General features: G+C 39.1%; 1 protein-coding gene across 1 annotated transcript in view; it reads left to right on the top strand.

Annotated features, from left to right (window-relative positions):
- LOC124289186 (E3 ubiquitin-protein ligase RNF213-like) overlaps nt 1-18,210 on the top strand; it is a 137,451-nt gene that overhangs the window by 96,947 nt on the left and 22,294 nt on the right. The window contains exons 62-69 of the mRNA XM_046725791.1: nt 4,352-4,632; nt 5,197-5,302; nt 6,388-6,501; nt 6,807-6,896; nt 7,131-7,190; nt 8,960-9,157; nt 9,760-9,868; nt 15,711-15,745. Coding sequence (XP_046581747.1) covers nt 4,352-4,632; nt 5,197-5,302; nt 6,388-6,501; nt 6,807-6,896; nt 7,131-7,190; nt 8,960-9,157; nt 9,760-9,868; nt 15,711-15,745 — 993 coding nt within the window. The remainder of the gene's footprint in view (nt 1-4,351; nt 4,633-5,196; nt 5,303-6,387; nt 6,502-6,806; nt 6,897-7,130; nt 7,191-8,959; nt 9,158-9,759; nt 9,869-15,710; nt 15,746-18,210) is intronic.

Here is an 18,210-nt window from a genome sequence, read left to right as displayed (position 1 = left end):
CTCTACACATCCCAATACATCCCGACTCCAGGAAATACCTTCGGTTTACACTAGACGGGCTGCATTACCAATGGAAAGTACTACCTTTCGGAATCTCATCCGCCCCCTGGTTATTCACAAGAGTGACGAAACCTATCGTCTCTTACCTACAACGTCAAGGACTACGCAGTGCATTCTACCTCGACGACGGGATACAAGTGGATCCAGATCCACAGCGTCTCAGACAACAGTTAAACTTCATCATCAAGCTACTAACACAGCTAGGATGGTTAGTAAATCTACTCAAGTCGGACCTAGAACCTATGCAAGATCTGCAATTTCTAGGCATTCGATTTCTCACGGCGCAGAATCGTATCATCGTACCGGAGGACCGATGGATCAAGATCCAACAGTTAATCCCTCAAGCCTTACTCTCTCCGCTACCACTATGACAATGGCAGAGCCTGTTGGGTCTACTCACGTCAGCTCAAGACAAGCTCAAGACAAGACAGGACGGCATCAGGGTTATGGAGCCAACAAGAGAGCAAACTACACATAAACTTGCTAGAAATGCAAGCAGTAGTAAACGCCATACATCATTGGAGCAACTTACTAAAGAATGCCAAATTGATGATTCACACAGACAATTCAACAGTGGCGTTTTATGTGAACAAACAAGGCTCAGCCAGGTTCCCGAACCTATTGACTCTATGTTTTCAATTGTTCGATCTAATCGACAATCTCAACATACATGTCAGAGCATGTCACATTCCAGGAGCAAAGAATGTAATAGCAGACGGTCTCTCTCGGCCACACCTACCATCGCCGACAGAATGGATGCTCCATACAGAGATATTCGCACAAATTATCAAGAAAATAGGAGCTCCACTAATAGACCTATTTGCCACTTGCTTCAACAATCAGCTGACAGCATTAGGTATCACCAGTCCCAGACCCACTAGCATGGGCAGCGGGCGCACTAAGCATATCGTGGGAAGGACTCAGCGTACATGTTCCGCCGCCAGCGTTAATCCCACAGGTGTTACAGAAAATCAAACAAACTTCGGGACCTCCAAATGATTTTGGTGGGGCCCTACTGACCAGCGAGGCGTGGTTTCCAACTCTTATTCAAGAAATCGGACAACCAATACTACAACTTCCAAAGCTCGAATCTACTAATGCATCCTCACACCAAACAAAGCGGGAAAGCCAGAAGCATTCCAACTTCAACGCATATGGACTGTATTAAAGTGTCTAAACAAGAGAGGTTATTCAGCCAGGCGTGAAAGCAGCCTTTACGTAACTCCACTTTAACCTGGCAATGCGATGACAAGTGGCACAGTTTTGAAATTTATGCTGCAAAGAAAGGATTTACAGCTAGATATGCTACACAACCACAAGTGGCTGACTACTTATGTTACCTACGACAGACTAAACGCGTCTAAAAGGCTCAACATTATCAACATATCTTGCAGCTTTAAGCTCCGTCCATAACTATGAGAGCGGGTGTCAAGTTGGCGAAGACCCCAGAGTTACTGGCCTTACTACGTGCATTCGATTGGAGGATCAGAAACAGAGATTTTAAGCGGCTCCAGCATGGGATCTAAATGTAGTGCTCCAACACCTCACAAGTGAGGCTTATGAACCACTGGAATCAACATCATTCAATTTCTGACACAGAAAACTTTGTTCCTGTTATCCCTAGCAACAGCAGCCAGGATGTCAGAGATTCCGCACTAGATTCTGAGAGAACATGCTTTGATGACAATCATAACATCGTGCATATGGGACTACGCTGGGATTACATCGCCAAGAACCAGTTGCCAGGTCAACCAGACAGATTATTCCACGTCCCAGCTCTCTCATCAATTCTCGGACCTCATGATACACTGGATCTATCATTATGCCCAGTCAGAGCACTGAAAATATATCTTCGACGATCCAAATCGAGTCGAAATAAACTCAGACGATTATTCATCCCTCTATCGGCAGCTACACAGACTGAAGTCACACGTACAACTATCTCGATATGGATCAGGACTGTCATACTACGTGCCATTCGTATTCCTAACAATTCAAACTGTATTTTCATAAATCAAATTCAGCTTACATAACTTGACATTCTAATGTTTTCAAAATTACCCTGAAGGTGTTATTGATGTCAGACAACCTGAAATCCCACAAGAATAGACACTACCAGAATAACTGTGTGTCAAAAAACCCAACAGTTTTGAGACCACAGGAAGTTGAAAATTTTGTCTGTCTTCCTTACAATTGTTTGAAAACTTAATCAGTTTTAATTGCAATGTAGTATTATTACATTATATTATTCTCAGGCATTGGAAATTGCTTACTTTGGCCATTCAGCATTCTTAACTGTCACAATTCCTTCAGTGTGACCCAAGAGTTCTCTGAAATAGTCAGCTGACATTTTCTCAGTCCCATCAATAAACACAGCAGATAAACATGATAGAGTCGGTAGAGAGGCTGGTGTTGAGGGGTTGTTGGAGGTTGTCAATTCTGTGGCGTAGTGCTTGAAGGGCTTCATCCCGAGGTACATTGGTGAATAGGTCCACAACGTCGTAGCTGATGAAATCAGCTATCTCTGACCACATCAAAGCCAACCCCAATCATCAAATAGAGTGGTCCGACATCACCATTCTCGCCAACAACCAAACGGACTTCACTAAACGCAAGCTCACAGAAGCCATTCACATCAAACGCCACAAGCCTACCATCAACCGTGACCAAGGATACTTCATTCCATCTGCTTATGATCCACTCCTCCACCAAGCCCAGTCTATTGTATAAACATCGCATCCATTGTATAAACATCTCATTGTAACTACATCTCTGGCTTCCATTCACTATCCTTTATGTACTTACTGGCTTCATCAGCTCACTGCTTAGCCAATCATGGCAATTATGTTGTTTCCTTTGTCTATTATGTTGTTTCATTGTTATATACAGTATATATATGCAGCTCCTACACTACATGTATCACTCTTGCTTGACAACGGTACAAGAATCTGTATCGAAACGTCGCACTACGAAAATAAAGAAGTTGTTATCCATAAAACTTGTTATATATTCTATGAAGTTTATGCTATTATATTATCAAGCTTAGTCTAGCTTAGTCTTAAGCATAGTATTCATGTTGTAAATACTTTATTTATGTTTATCGTAATATCTATATATTGTAGTAACCCATATATGGCAGCTGATAAGTTTAACAGCAGTAATTTATCAATTCAGTGCCTTTATGAAGTTCCCATAGTGGTTATTACAGTTATTACAGTTATCAAATCACTAATTATCTAAATCCAAAGTATTCTGTATTCCCACCTCCGTATCCGTAGGATTCTACAAGCAAAAGAGCATGAGTCAGGATAAGGAAAAATATGTAATTTTTTTGATAAAATTGATATTTTATACTTATCCTGAATCATGAGGTAAACCCTCCCATCCTCCCCACATAACACTTTGGATTTCCCTGAAAATTCAAGTGTTGGGCTCGCTATATAAGGAGAGAGTGAGGCATGTGGCGGGAAGTGGTGCCCTCGTTCCCTTGCAAAGGAGTGGGATGGAGATAACTCTTGGTGAGTACTAATTAGTGATTTTACATTGAAGGGAGCTTCAATTAGGGAGATACAAGTGTTCCACTGTGTTCGCAAGAAGAAAAAGACAAGCAAAAGAGCATGAGTCAGGATAAGTATACAATATCAATTTTATTCAGAAAATTACATATTTTCAACTCTTAGACATAAAACTTCTTCATACATGTAGTTGTAGTGGGATCAATACATATAGTTATTGTCTTGTGCAATATTGACCTGTATGATTTTTACCCTTTGTCACTGAGAGGTGATACTTATTTTTTTTTTTTCTTAGTTTATTATTGTTTAGTTTGTCATTGTTTATTTGGTTAATGCATAGTAGTGGCCCTCCGAACATAATAAGTGTGGACCTTAATATGACACTTGCACTTTGACCAGGCCATTCATATCTGGAAAATGCTCTTCCTTTCTTTATAAACATAGATTCCTACCAGGAAGGATATTATGTTTGATTCAAGATGTTCAAAGCTGATTTTCAATATAGCTGCATGGCAGTTGTAGTGAAGAAGCTATATATGGCAACTGATCAGCCATTTCTGCTAAAATATAATGTTATGCTATTCTGTTTGATCAAACTGCAAGTTTTGCTGAGAATATAACTGAAATGAATAAACTGATTGATAAATAATACAGGATCTATCATTTAATTGCTTGTTATATGTACAAAATCAAGCACCTTCTATTGAAGTCGAGATATTCTGTTTTGAAGTGTTCACTGTTTCTCTGTGTTTAGGCTTGAATGTCTCTCTTTACAGGACTTATACTATGAACATGGATCACAGACTAGGACCTCATCAGAAGAAATGCAGGCTGCAGGCCACAAACTGGCAGATGGGCGACGCTTTATCTTATATCTGGATTTGGACTTGAGAAAGATGTACACCATTGCCATGTGTAGATATGGCCTTTCAGTAACAGCCAAATACCTGCATGCTGTGTTTATTGATGGGACTGAGAAAATGTCAGCTGACTATTTCAGAGAACTCTTGGGTCACACTGAAGGAATTGTGACAGTTAAGAATGCTGAATGGCCAAAGTAAGCAATTTCCAATGCCTGAGAATAATATAATGTAATAATACTACATTGCAATTAAAACTGATTAAGTTTTCAAACAATTGTAAGGAAGACAGACAAAATTTTCAACTTCCTGTGGTCTCAAAACTGTTGGGTTATTCTGGTAGTGTCTATTCTTGTGGGATTTCAGGTTGTCTGACATCAATAACACCTTCAGGGTAATTTTGAAAACATTAGAATGTCAAGTTATGTAAGCTGAATTTGATTTATGAAAATACAGTTTGAATTGTTAGGAATACGAATGGATATCAGGTAAATTTAGTTTTGAATTCACTCTGAAAGACTGGCCAATTAAGATCATATAGCAATAACTATGACAAATTATCTGTCAAATTTAGTAATTTATGGCATATGCATTCATTCTCTGGCAGTTAAGATTTGCTTCAAGATGACATCAACAGTAGTTTGGTTGTGGTTTGTGTAAGTAATGGTGAGGTACCCTAGTCAGAATTTGACAAGATATGATGATGATGATGATGATGATGATGATGATGAGGTGAACTATGGTGATTGTATCTTTTGCAGGAAGTTTTTGGTGAAGCAGATATGTCGCGAATTTGGGACTGACAGCTATCATGCTATCTGTGATACTGGCAAGGTGCCATGGTTGGCACTGGATGTTACAGATCAGGTGACTTCTTAAGTTTACTCTCCAAAAACTTTTGACATTATTTTCTGTACAATTTTGTATGTGGAGCAATATAAACATGTTTAATGGACCAGTACAAACTTGTTAAGAGAGAATGTTTTTATCAGGATGCAGCAGGAATTTCAGACTGCTTATGCAGTAGGGCATGGAGTCATCCGACAGATGAAATCATTACTGTGTCAGCTTGCTGATGGGGTTAACCTCTTAGTCATGTGGACAAGGTGTCCAACTTTGGATAAGAAAGTCCATGGTTCAGATCCCAGAGCAGGAGTGGGAATTCTAATGGCATACATGACACCCAACATAGAGCTGAGCATGCTTATATCAAATGTAGGCAAAATAAGTCTCAGTACCCTAATAAGCAGCTCAGGACATGCTTAGAGATTATGTAGTAGGTTGTGTAGTTGACCTACAGATCATATCCATACCTTGTTTGCTTGCTTACCTCTTTGGTCATATTTACAAGGCATACAGCTTCAATTCAGAACACCCTGGGTTCGAATCTAAGCATGGGAGGGGGAACGTTTATGGCTGTTTAACTAACCTCCAACTTTGTCATCTCAAAGTAAAATCAACAAAACATTAGAAATCTTTACTGAAAGTGGGACATAAGAATGTGTTTATGAATCACTATCAAACAGTGATGATACCAAGTGTTCATGTCAAGATGAGCGTATCCTGTGAATAGATGAGTGTATCGTTACCCCACCAGTGACACCACTCAGAAACACAGCAATGGCTAGTCCATGGTTTACCTGATAAAACAGTGACATATGGTACAAGTCAAAACAAGGAGTGATGGAACTAGTGGATTGATATCACTGAAATGTGTACCCACCACAGCTGAAATGATACAAAAGGCTCTGATCTATATGTTATTTTTCTTTTTATAAATTTTTTTCTTTTTGTACCGAAATACTACCTCCAATTTTGCAAAGTAAAACCAATTTTTCATTGAGACATTTGTAAAGTTTATTTTGGAAAATTAAGTAAATAAGAGTCCAACAGCTAAGACAGAACTGAAATGTTTTTTCAAGAGAGTGTTTATGCTCTAATCTTTCCATTAGGTCAGTGAATGTCCAGACCGATACATTGTCTGTCTTGAGTACCAACAAGTAAGAGAAACTTTGGCAAAGACTCTCCTTGGTGAAGACATCAAGCATCTGGAACAACTGGTCAAGGTAAGATCATCCAGTGATGAATGTGCTAGGTCAAACTGAAATGTCAGCACCACCAGGAAGTTCTTTAATCTGTGGTTGATAAATCTGGCAAATGAAAGGGATAGGATATTTTGTGAAAAGTGTAACTGAAGCATTGATGTTTGGATCTATGTTTCAATCAGTGATGTTGCCCGGATCCATTGGTAGTGGTACACACCACAGTCCTTTTACCATTTCTCCTGCACGGAACCTCCAGCAAAAAAGACAGTCTTTGTATATTGTGAATTTAGTTTTAGAAATATTTGATGATAATTAAATAATTTCAGAAGAAAGAGATGCTGCTTCTCCTAGCTATACACAGAGAAGTGACCATGTCGAATATCAAACCTCAGACTGAAAGGGATCAACAGATCTTGGTATGTCATAGATTTGTAACTATCATACTTTCAACAGGTATACGTTTAACAATAGTTGTGCAGAAGGTCAGTTTAATTCATCATTTTTAGTAATTATACTTCTGTCATGAATTCAGAAAGATTGTATTTACATAAAGGAAATAGCTATGCTTACATATGTTTTCAGTATACATCACTGATTCTAAAGACGATTCAAAGAGGTTAAACAGGTATTTGTCATTACCTCCTTTTCAGAAAACATCTCTGGAAATGATTGCACAGTTTGTTCAGAATACAAAGGAAATTACGCAAAAAGTAAGTTCTTACCAAATACCACATGTATTCATTTTTACCATCCATTTGTATATATACATTTGTGTTTCAGAATAGTTTTCAAATGGCATGATGCATGTATAGATACAGATATTTGCTGCTGTCAGTAAAGATGGTCCAGCTGTGCGAGCTGCCAGCTGGCAAGACAGTTACATTAACAAGAAAATGAGTTGGGTGATGGAGTGTTTACTTCTTGGATAAAATATGACCAGAAGCTTTGTCATTGAAACTTTGAGGACTGGTTCCTGAACATGCTTGTTGAAACACAAACTAGACTTGATGATAGCGATGGTGAAATGTTACTTGAGCCTTGCACTGATATTGAAGCTGCACCATGCTTGTGACATATGACCACAGGCAAATAGCAAATAAAAGGGATAAAACCCTTTCCACGTCCATAAGAAATCTGAAAGCATTGTTGATTGTACAGTTCTGACCATATTGTGAGCATGTGTGTTTGAATTGCCATCAAAATAGTAATGATACCAGGTGCTTGTAAAAAGATTAACATATCCTTCCCCACCAGTCATAAACACATGCAAAGGCTAGTCAATTGTAAACACAAAAATATTTGCAAACATATAGTACAAGTCAAAAACGAAATTGCATCAAGTTTTGTCAGTGATACATCAAGTTTAAATGTGTACAGGTCTACCAAAAAACATATGGTACAGGTCAAAAAGGAAATTCCATTACGTTTTGTCAGTGATGTATCACATTTGTGTGCTTGTCTACCATAAAACTTTTTAAAGCTATACTGAGGCCTTGAATGTTGTGACCATGATGCTGTTTGAAATCTTGGTAAAAAGAGCATGCTCCATTATACTGCAGATGTTGTGAAATGTAAACCATGACATGAAGGGAACGTTGACTTTCGAGTGGGAATGATCCTTAATGGCATATAGCCATGTGGAGACTTTTTGTCACTGAATCTTTATGCGTAGATCTAATATGAAACACATGAGGACATGCAATGAGAAATCTCCCAGAACAAGAAGGAAATAGGTGATCAGTATATTTGGGGGTAGTCCACAATAATCCAAGATAAGATCTTTCTGTCTTATGTTATGACAGACCTGGGAATCCTGATTCATCTTTCTAATTTGGAACTTAAATTTACCTTTATGCAATAGAAGTAGTATTGTGAGGATGATTGATAATGATAACTCTACCTTCCGTTTTGTTAGAAAATTCCTTTTAGCAAATATCTAGTATCATTTTATGATATAGTAGGAATTTTACAGTTGATTATGGAAAGGAATATATTCTTTCTTAACTTGCCGGTAAATGAAGATTATGTAGGTGTTATGAGAAAAATCATTTCTTGCTAGTGTGTGTCACATGAAACAAATATTTTGTTGATATAGCCTTAATAGATATTCTTAATTACAAGGTGCGCCTGTCTTCTGCAAATGGAGATATCACACTCATTTTATCCAAATCTGTCCAGGACAATAATGAAATTAGGTCATTGTTGGTATGTACATGTGTAATACCACTGTAGCCATGTTGTATGCCCACAAGGATCACTATCTAACTGAAAATTCACTCATATTTCAATGTGAAGATTGATTGAACTAGAACTGAGGAACCTTTCAACTGAAACTGAGATCACAAATTTTTGGACCTTTCAGTGTTTCAACTTATGGCAGTGTATGACTTATTTTTCTTATGTCATGTCTTTGTTGCTATTCCCATGTGTAAGTATATAGTGTGTTAATACATGACAAATCTTTCGACATACCTCTTAGGAACTTGCACTGAAGCTGCTGAAGAATGAGTTTGGTAGACCTGGCTCCCCCCTGAACATCACAGAAAGACAGGGAGTGAGAGACCAGAGTCTGGTGTGCCTGCTGCTACACACACATCTCGTCCTGACACACTTCAACAGCAAGCCAGGCTTCCTGAAACCGCTTTCCGATCTCATACTGCATCCAGAAGACATGACAGTGAGTAAAAATTAATAGATTTTCATTTGGAAATGACTACCATGGTATTTACTAAAAATATGGTGATACCCATTTTCTTTGTATAATTGGGAATGGTTGTCCTCTGGCATTGATGTTGTACATGTCTTTGGATACAATTGTTTCACCACCAACATAACTGATAATCATCATAGATAATGTAAATATGTTATATTTGGGATTACACTTTCTTAGTAAAGTACAGATTCTAGTACTTTTTATGAATGATGTTAAATAAAGTTTCTAATGCGTAAGTGTTACTCCACAAGACTGTAGATAAGCTGGATTTTTAGGACCAGATAAATGATTGTATATTGTAAGGGGTCGACTTATGTAAAGATTACACTTTCATGAGACATATGTATTATAACTGACATCTTTTAGTTATTGTGACTAAAATAAATCATATAACTTCAGGTGAACGTGAGATAAAAAAAACTTTGTCAATGAATATGTGAACTTGAGGATTAAACGTCACAAGACATGATGATTTTCCATTTCATTTGTATTTCTTGTCATGCTAGTCATTCTAATACATAGTTTAATCTTTGACATACAAAATCTATCTCAAGTCTCTTTTATAGGACATGTTACTACCAACAATGCCTCAGGATGATGTAGATTCCATAAGGCAAGTGATGCTGGAATCCTTAAGAGAGAAAGGAGATATGAGTACTACAGTTGTCTTTTTTCGTAAGTATTTTTATGAGGGATGACTGATAAATTCTGAGCCTTGCAAAGGAAGATTGTTACAGTTTTCATTATAAAAAATATCAACTGTATTTCAAAAAGCAATTTCTTTAGTACCATTTTTACACATTTCATACACTATGACATTCATGTCAAGGTCAAAGTCAGTCTTGAAAATATTTGTGTGTTTGAACAACTTATAAACAGCATGATATCAAGAGAGGTTGACTGGTCATGTTTTTGTTGACATTAAACTTCATCTTAAACTTTCGTTACTTTTTAAGTTTGATTTGATCATTTGCGCCGGGGGATTATGTCACCTTAGTTACAATGCTTGTTTTTGCTTGGCATTGTTTTATATGGTGATTTAGTTCAAATGTACCGAATAATATAACAAGATGAATTCTGATGCAGTGATCGGAAAAATATAGTATCTGAAACTATTATTGTATAAAAAGTAATATATTCTAGTATTGTGTCATTTTAATAGCAGGTTTTGCTCTATAAATGTAAAATATTTATAAGCACAACTATGGTTATGTGACAGCTTTCTGATGTATTGCCGGATAAATTTTATGCATAGAACAATTTGACCTGTCACCAATGTGGTTTTCCGTGATCACCTTTTTCCACCTCAAAAACAGTTGGTTGACATGTGATTGTCCAGCTTCACTAAATATGATCTTTGGTGAAACAAAATATGTATGCGTATCCATTTTCTGTCAGCTGCACTTCATTTTGAGACGTGAGTAGACGCGATATGTTAGTGATTGCTGTGAATAATGAGGAAGGACACACGATTTCACTGCAGTTAATATAAACATCTCTTTTAACATTACGAGTAACATTACCGTCTCGTTGTTGATACCAAGAGTGATCATTATCATATTAAGAATAAAACAAACACAGATTCCCACATTAGGTGCCAGTATAATCTTTATTAGATACTATTCTCACCAAAAATAATTACGTTTTACATCCAAGATGGTAACTGCCAGTTGTCTTGTGGTCTGAGTTGGACGCGATTAGGACCCCATCGCTGGGGTTGGGCTTATGTAAGAAACATACCATTGGACACTGATTTTACAGGTCAAGTTACGAAGACGGCTTATATATGGGGTCGGCTTATCTACAGTAATATATGGTATTGTTTATAATAAGGTTTTAAGGAGGTTGGATACAAAATATCAAAATGTCAAGAAATTACTAAGTTTGGTATCATTTTGTAGAAAAATGTGTCCAAAATTTAATTATGTAATAAACATAGCAAGTCACCATGGCATTTGTTTGACAAGTGGCGCCCCCTTGAGGCACTGTCTGTAAAATGTCATATGTCAATAAAAGTTCTCTTAAAAGTAAATTGTTTGCTTTTATTATTTCAATATGTGTTTTTTTTAGAAAGATATTTCAGTATTGATATGGAATAAAGCAGGAAAATCAATTTTCAAGGCAGTATGTAGGATTTGACACATTAATTAACTTCTAAAATCACGGGAATTTAACAAAAAATATTGATATTAATCATCAATGAAAAAAAGATTTATATAATAAGATTTTTTTTATAAAATGAATTTTTATGTAGTAAATTCACAATAGATTAATATTCGAGAAAAAAAATATGTTACCAGAGGGTATCAACATTATCTCCAGTTGAAACAGCATACCCAAATTAAATTTGATAAGGGGGGATAACTCTTGCCCAGGTTTACCTCAGGATAAATGACATGTTTGTTCAGGGGAGATTAGCGATGGTTGAAGTATGAAATATAGCAGCAAGATAAAGGGAAATAACTGCGTAACATAATACACGCTCCTACTGTCACATCCTGTCGCATGCGGTATGGGCACAAACAAAGGTATCCAACCTCTGTAATTGGACATGCCTTTTTTTCTAGTTTTACACTGAAATATCAGTAAGACATATATGAATGGTTTGTTTGTGCATGCACCTCGGCACTATGGGCAATTATAATTCATTCGGTAATTCATATAGGGTATATTTTCTCTGTTCCAACTTTTTTGTTAGTAGATTGAGTCCTGGGTGTGGCATACTTTCAGTCCTTTACATGCTTTACATGTTAAGTACGACAGTTTTGCTTTCAATGTTTTGTGTGTAGCATTTCAGTATCGCCTCTTGTGTCTCTATGATTTTTCATACCTGTGTTATATTTATGCATATATATAGTACATACTTTACTAAATAGCGTGGTTCTGTTCACTATTGAAGTTAAGAAAACTGCATTACGTGCAGGACGGTTCTGCCCCCACAGGTGTCTGGCTGAGGAAGCCCACGATGACCAGGGGTGCGTCATATGCCTGGCCTTCACGCCTAAAGATCAGAAGAGTCGGCATGCAGACATGATGTTCTAGACCAACCTGCTTCAGGCAGAGGGTGACATTTGGACACAGAACCCCCCCTTCCAAGCACAAGAAATCTGGTGCTTCTTCTACTTCCTCTGCCCCTTCGGAGGCAAGGGGTAAGCAGACAAAGTTAGCTGAAAAAACTCCTACCACCCTTCTTTGGAGTGTGGCATACTCCAGTACTGACATCTCCAGAGGAGGCAGAATGCCCAAAAGGACAGAAGGTTCAGACCCAAACTCAATCTAAAAGGGGCTGAACAGCATGATAAAAGAGAAGTTCCGTTCTCTCAAGATGGAGCCTTACGCTCAGTGATGTCGTCTGTAGAACCAGTTTTGGACATTCTCACTAAACTAGGCTGGATCATCAATCTCAAGAAATCAAAACTCGTTCCGACGTAGGATCTGATTTTCTTGGGAGTGAGATTCAAGAGGCGTTGTCTCCTTGTCTCAGGACCCATTGTCAAAGTCCAGAGGATTACTCTGCAGTTCCTTGAGTCTCTCATATGTTCAGCACGGACATGGCTCCAGTTATTAGGGAACATGTTGGCACTAGTGGACGTAGTTTGGCGTGCACGTCTGAGGATGAGACCTATACAGCAGGCATTGGCACAGCTATGGTACCACTCAGAGAGCTGCAAGAAGTTTCTCTAGATGCCAGAGTGGTTAATCCCCCACTTGCGGTGGTGGACAGATGTCAGGAACTTATCAAGGGGGCTCCGACACCGATGTTCTCAATCCAAAAAGATGCATCCCTCTTGGGCTGGGGCTTTGGGGGGGTGGGGCTTGTTCTGGGTGACCTGACAGTATCGGGCCTTTGGTCAGAGAACGAGGTCAGCATGCAAATCAATGTGCTGGAATTGAGAGCAGTCTGGTTGGTGTTCAAAAGTTTCGCGGAGCAGGTTCGAAGCCAGGTGGTGTGTCTAGAAATAGAGAACCAGACGGTGATGACCTATATCCTGAAGCAGGGTGGCATGGTGTCTCTATCTCTATGTACCGTATATTACCGTCTAAAAGCTGACCCCATAGATAAGCTGCCCCCCACCCTCCAAACTTGACCCTTAAAATCAGTGTCAAAATGGTATGTTTCGTACATAAGCCGATCCCCCTCAATTGGGTCCTATTCCTGGCAAACACAGACCACAGACAACTGGCTGTTACCAATAATCATAACTTTGGTCCACATTATTCAAAGAATTCACAATCATATTACGCCTACTCACGCATCGAAATGAAGTGTAGTTGACAGAAAATGGATAATATATTTTGTTTCACTAAATATCATACTTACTGTAGTTTGACGATCACATGTCAACAAACTGGCTTGCTTATTTTACCACGCTCATGAGGGTCCGTATAACCTTAGTGTTGATTATACATGTATATATATTTTACATTTATAGAGCAAAAACTGTAATCAAAATTACACAATGCTAGGATATGTTTCTTTGGGTTAATAATAGTATTCTGTATTATATTTTCTGTGGCAGAATTCATCCCATTATATTAATGTGCATGTTTGAACTTGATCGCCAGGAAACGTGTGTACAGCTGATTGCTATTTGTGGCTCAGATACACAGGGTAATTTATAGAGCAAAAACTGTAATTAAAATTACACAATGCTAGGATATATTTCTTTGGGTTAAATAATAGTATTCTGTATTATATTTTACTGATGACTGAGCCAGAATTCATCCCGTTATATTATTGTGCATGTTTGAACTTGCTCGCCAGGAAACGTGTGCACAGCTGATTGCTATTTCCGGCTCTAATGGACACAGTAATCTTAATCTTAATTAATTTATAGAGCAAAAACTGTTATTAACATTACACAATGCTAGGATATATTTCTGTGGGTTAAATAATAGTATCCTGTATTATATTGTACTGATGACTGCGCCAGAATTCATCCCGTTATATTATTGTGCATGTTTGAACTTGCTCGCCGGGAAACGTGTGCGCAGCTTATTGCTATTTCCGGCTCAAATACACACGGCTTATTTTAATCCCTGCAAATAATACAATGCCCAGCAAAAATAACTTCAAACTTAAAAGGTAAATAATCTTGTCTAGTGATGTTTAATTGCAAATTTGACGTCTTTACTGACAAAGTTGTCTTCTGTTGTTTTTGTTCACGCGAAGTGATACGATGTTGTTTTCTTACCCCTGGAAAAAAAGTTTGGCGAAAGCATAACTCATAGATAAGGTGACCCCCTTCTACAGACTGCTTATTTTGATCCTCAGAATTCGGCTTATAGACGGTAATATACGGTAGACAACATTCACACAGATGTGCTCTCTTGACATATACTAACCCCTCACAAGTGGATGCTCAATTAGGGGATATTCAGGATTATCTCCCAGTTGTATCAGTCATTCTATGTGGATCTGTTTGCCTCAGGAGTGACGCTGGGCAGTGGGCTAGCCTATTGGTTAAAGTGTTCGCTCGTCAAGCCGAAGACCCGGGTTCGATTCCCCACATGGGTACAGTGTGTGAAGCCCATGTCTGGTGTCCCCCTGCCGTGATATTGCTGGAATATTGCTAAAAGCGGGGTAAAACAAAAGTTGACTCACTCACTCTGGAGTGACGAACCAGATACCAGTGTTTTGCTTTCGGATTCCGGATCAGAGGGAGAACGCCTCCAATGCCTTCCAGCTGGATTGTGGTCCTATCACAGCTTGCCACCCAGCCGGCTTGACTACTTGTGCTACTCTTTGGTCGGCACAGAGTTAGTTTCCGTTAATTTTCAGGTTTCTGGCTCAGTCTCCAGTACTATTGCCTTTGCAATTGGACCTTCTATCCCAGAATGGAGTGCCCCACCCAAATCCAAGGTTTTAGTGGGTGGCCTGGCCAATGTCTGGAATTGCCTCCAAACAAGTGGAATTCCTGCACCAGTTGCACCAGACACAATTCTTGCTTCAAGGAGGGATTCGATGAATGTTCAGTATGAGGATAGATGGACCTGCTGTGAGCGCTGGTGTTTTGGCAGGGGGATACTTGATTCCTTTTCTGCAGATTTAGTCACTGTGTTGTAATTCTATAGTCAAGGTTAGAAGCCAGTCAGTGGTTACTCCATGGGTATATCAGCGTTTCATATACCTGTCGATGGTGCTCTTCTGGGGCAGCACCTTCATGTACACAGCAAATGTCTCTGCCATTTTCATGGGATGTATTCACAAAGGCTTATCTCCCCTTGAGAGTTTGAAAGCTCATTCGGTTAGGGCAGCTGCCACCTCTAAGGCAGCCTTGCCCATTAAGGAGATCAGCTGCATCTCATTGTTCCCTGTTAGTGTGGAAAGTTGCTGATAATAATATAATTCACTGGATTATCAGGTCCAGACTTGATCATTTATTGATTTATTATTTATTCCAAGGTATAACTGTAACATTGTTGTTTTTTGGCATTCAACAACTAACAAACAGATGTTGTAGAAGTGTTGTCTATTTGGTAACTATCTATAAAGATTTTCTTTGTTTTCTTTCAGGTTGTCCCGAAGGCCATCCATACATCATTACCGAGGTAATTAACCCTCAAACATACACCCTTTTTGACATCGTATTCTGTACACCATGGGTCTCAAAGGCCCAGTCATACCATACTTCAGGAAGGTGAAACTTCTACTATTCTTTATTAGTGTAATGCACTTGCACTTTGGCAACATATTCATGGAGCATCATGAACAAAAGGTTTTGTCCAAAGGTTATGTAACACTATGTTTTGATGTGTAATTTGTCATGTTCATATTTAAATAGACAATGTTTTTTTAGGCTATACCACCGATATTGTATGAGTGGTCAGAGACTGCATACCGTAAGCTAGCAATTTCAACTATACATCGGTGGACGTGATGTGTGTGTATGGAATGTGGTAGACGTATGCTGGTATTGTGTGGTAGATGTGTTGTGTATTGTGTGGTGGATGTGTCGTGTATTTTGTGGTGGATGTATATATGTGTATTGTGTTGTGGATGTGTGTGTCGTGTGTGGTGGATGTGTGTATTGTGTGGTGGATGTGTCGTGTGTGGTAGATGTGTCGTGTATTGTGCGGTGGATGTATATATGTGTATTGTGTGGTGGATGTATGTGTCTTGTGTGGTGTGTGTCGTGTGTGGTAGATGTATATATGTGTCGTGTGTGGTGGTTGTGTGTGTATTGTGTGGTAGATGTGTCATGTATTGTGTGATGGATGTACATATGTGTCATGTGTGGTTGGTGTGTGTGTTGTGGATGTGTGTGATGGATATGTGTGTAGTCTGTGGTGGATGTGTGTGTCGTGTGTGGTAGATGTGTCGTGTATTGTGTGGTGGATGTATATATGTGTATTGTGTGGTGGGTGGATGTGTGTGTCATGTGTGATGGATGTGTGTATATTGTGTGGTGGGTGTGTGTGGTGGATGTGTGTGTCGTGTGTGGTGGATGTGTTTGTATTTTGTGGTAGATGTATATATATGTGTATTGTGTGGTGGATGTATGTGTCTTGTGTGGTGGATGTGTGTGTCGTGTGTGGTAGATGTATATATGTGTCGTGTGTGGTGGTTGTGTGTGTATTGTGTGGTAGATGTGTCATGTATTGTGTGATGGATGTACATATGTGTCATGTGTGGTTGGTGTGTGTGTTGTGGATGTGTGTGATGGATATGTGTGTAGTCTGTGGTGGATGTGTGTGTCGTGTGTGGTAGATGTGTCGTGTATTGTGTGGTGGATGTATATATGTGTATTGTGTGGTGGGTGGATGTGTGTGTCGTGTGATGGATGTGTGTATATTGTGTGGTGGGTGTGTGTGGTGGATGTGTATGTCATGTGTGGTGGATGTGTGTGTCGTGTGTGGTGGGTGTGTTTGTATTTTGTGGTAGATGTATATATATGTGTATTGTGTGGTGGATGTGTGTGTCGTTTGTGGTGGATGTGTGTGTCGTGTGTGGTAGATGTGTCGTGTATTGTGTGGTGGATGTATATATGTGATTTGTGTGGTGGATGTATATATGTGTATTGTGTGGTGGATGTATGTTTGTATTGTGTGTGGTGGATATGTGTGTATAGTGTGATGGATGTGTGTGTCGTGTGTGACGAATGTGTGTGCCATGTGTGATGGATGTGTGGTGGATGTATGTTTGTGTATTGTGTCTGGTGGATGTGTGTGTGTGTTGTGTGATGGATGTGTGTGTCATGTGTGATCGATGTGTGTATTGTGTGATGGATGTGGATGTGTGTGGTGGATGTGTGTGTATTGTGTGGTGCATGTATGTTTGTGTATTGTGTGTGGTGGATGTGTGTGTATTGTGTGGTGGATGTATGTTTGTGTATTATGTCTGGTGGATGTGTGTATTGTGTGGTGGATGTGTGTGTCGTGTGATGGATGTGGATGTATGTGTATTGTGTGTGGTGGATGTGTGTGTCGTGTGTGATAGATGTGTGTGTATTGTGTGCAATAGTTTGCAGGAACATCCGTCTTGTAGTTTTCATCTCTTGAAGCTTCAATCTCCACACCGTGTGTGAAGCAATGTCAGCCAGATCACCAGTGGCCACCGTTTGGTCTTTCGTTTTGTGGTGTAGCATGTGCCCTTTGATCCATTGTGTCTACAGCACCCTTTGTATTGTTGTAATAGAGGATGATCTTGGGCTTCTTCTTTGGGGGATCACCAACATCATGTCTGTTGTGCATTGTGCTCCAGACCTAACAACTTCACTAGACTTCATATGCCATACCCAATAAGCTCACTGGCAACCAGTAACATACACGCCACAGGTCTACTATGCATTATGCTCAACGGAACCACAGCCCTACAATGATAAGATTGATGTGCTGACAACTCTTCCTTCCTTTGTTTGAAACTCTGGAGGAAAGAAGTGCGTATTCTGACGGACTGTCCAAACCTTAGTCAATCAATTTGACAACAGTTCTAGTCAAAGACTGTAGTCAGTGAAGAAATTGTCAGCAGTTATATTTTGGCTGGACCCAAAGACCACACAGATTCAGCATCATCT

The sequence above is a fragment of the Haliotis rubra genome, unplaced genomic scaffold (genome assembly GCF_003918875.1).
Source record: "Haliotis rubra isolate DU_JTF1 unplaced genomic scaffold, ASM391887v1 Scf1116, whole genome shotgun sequence".
NCBI classification, from domain to species: domain Eukaryota; kingdom Metazoa; phylum Mollusca; class Gastropoda; order Lepetellida; family Haliotidae; genus Haliotis; species Haliotis rubra.
The sequence above is the reverse complement of the archived record's forward strand: the minus strand, read 5'-3'. Positions and strand labels throughout refer to the sequence as shown.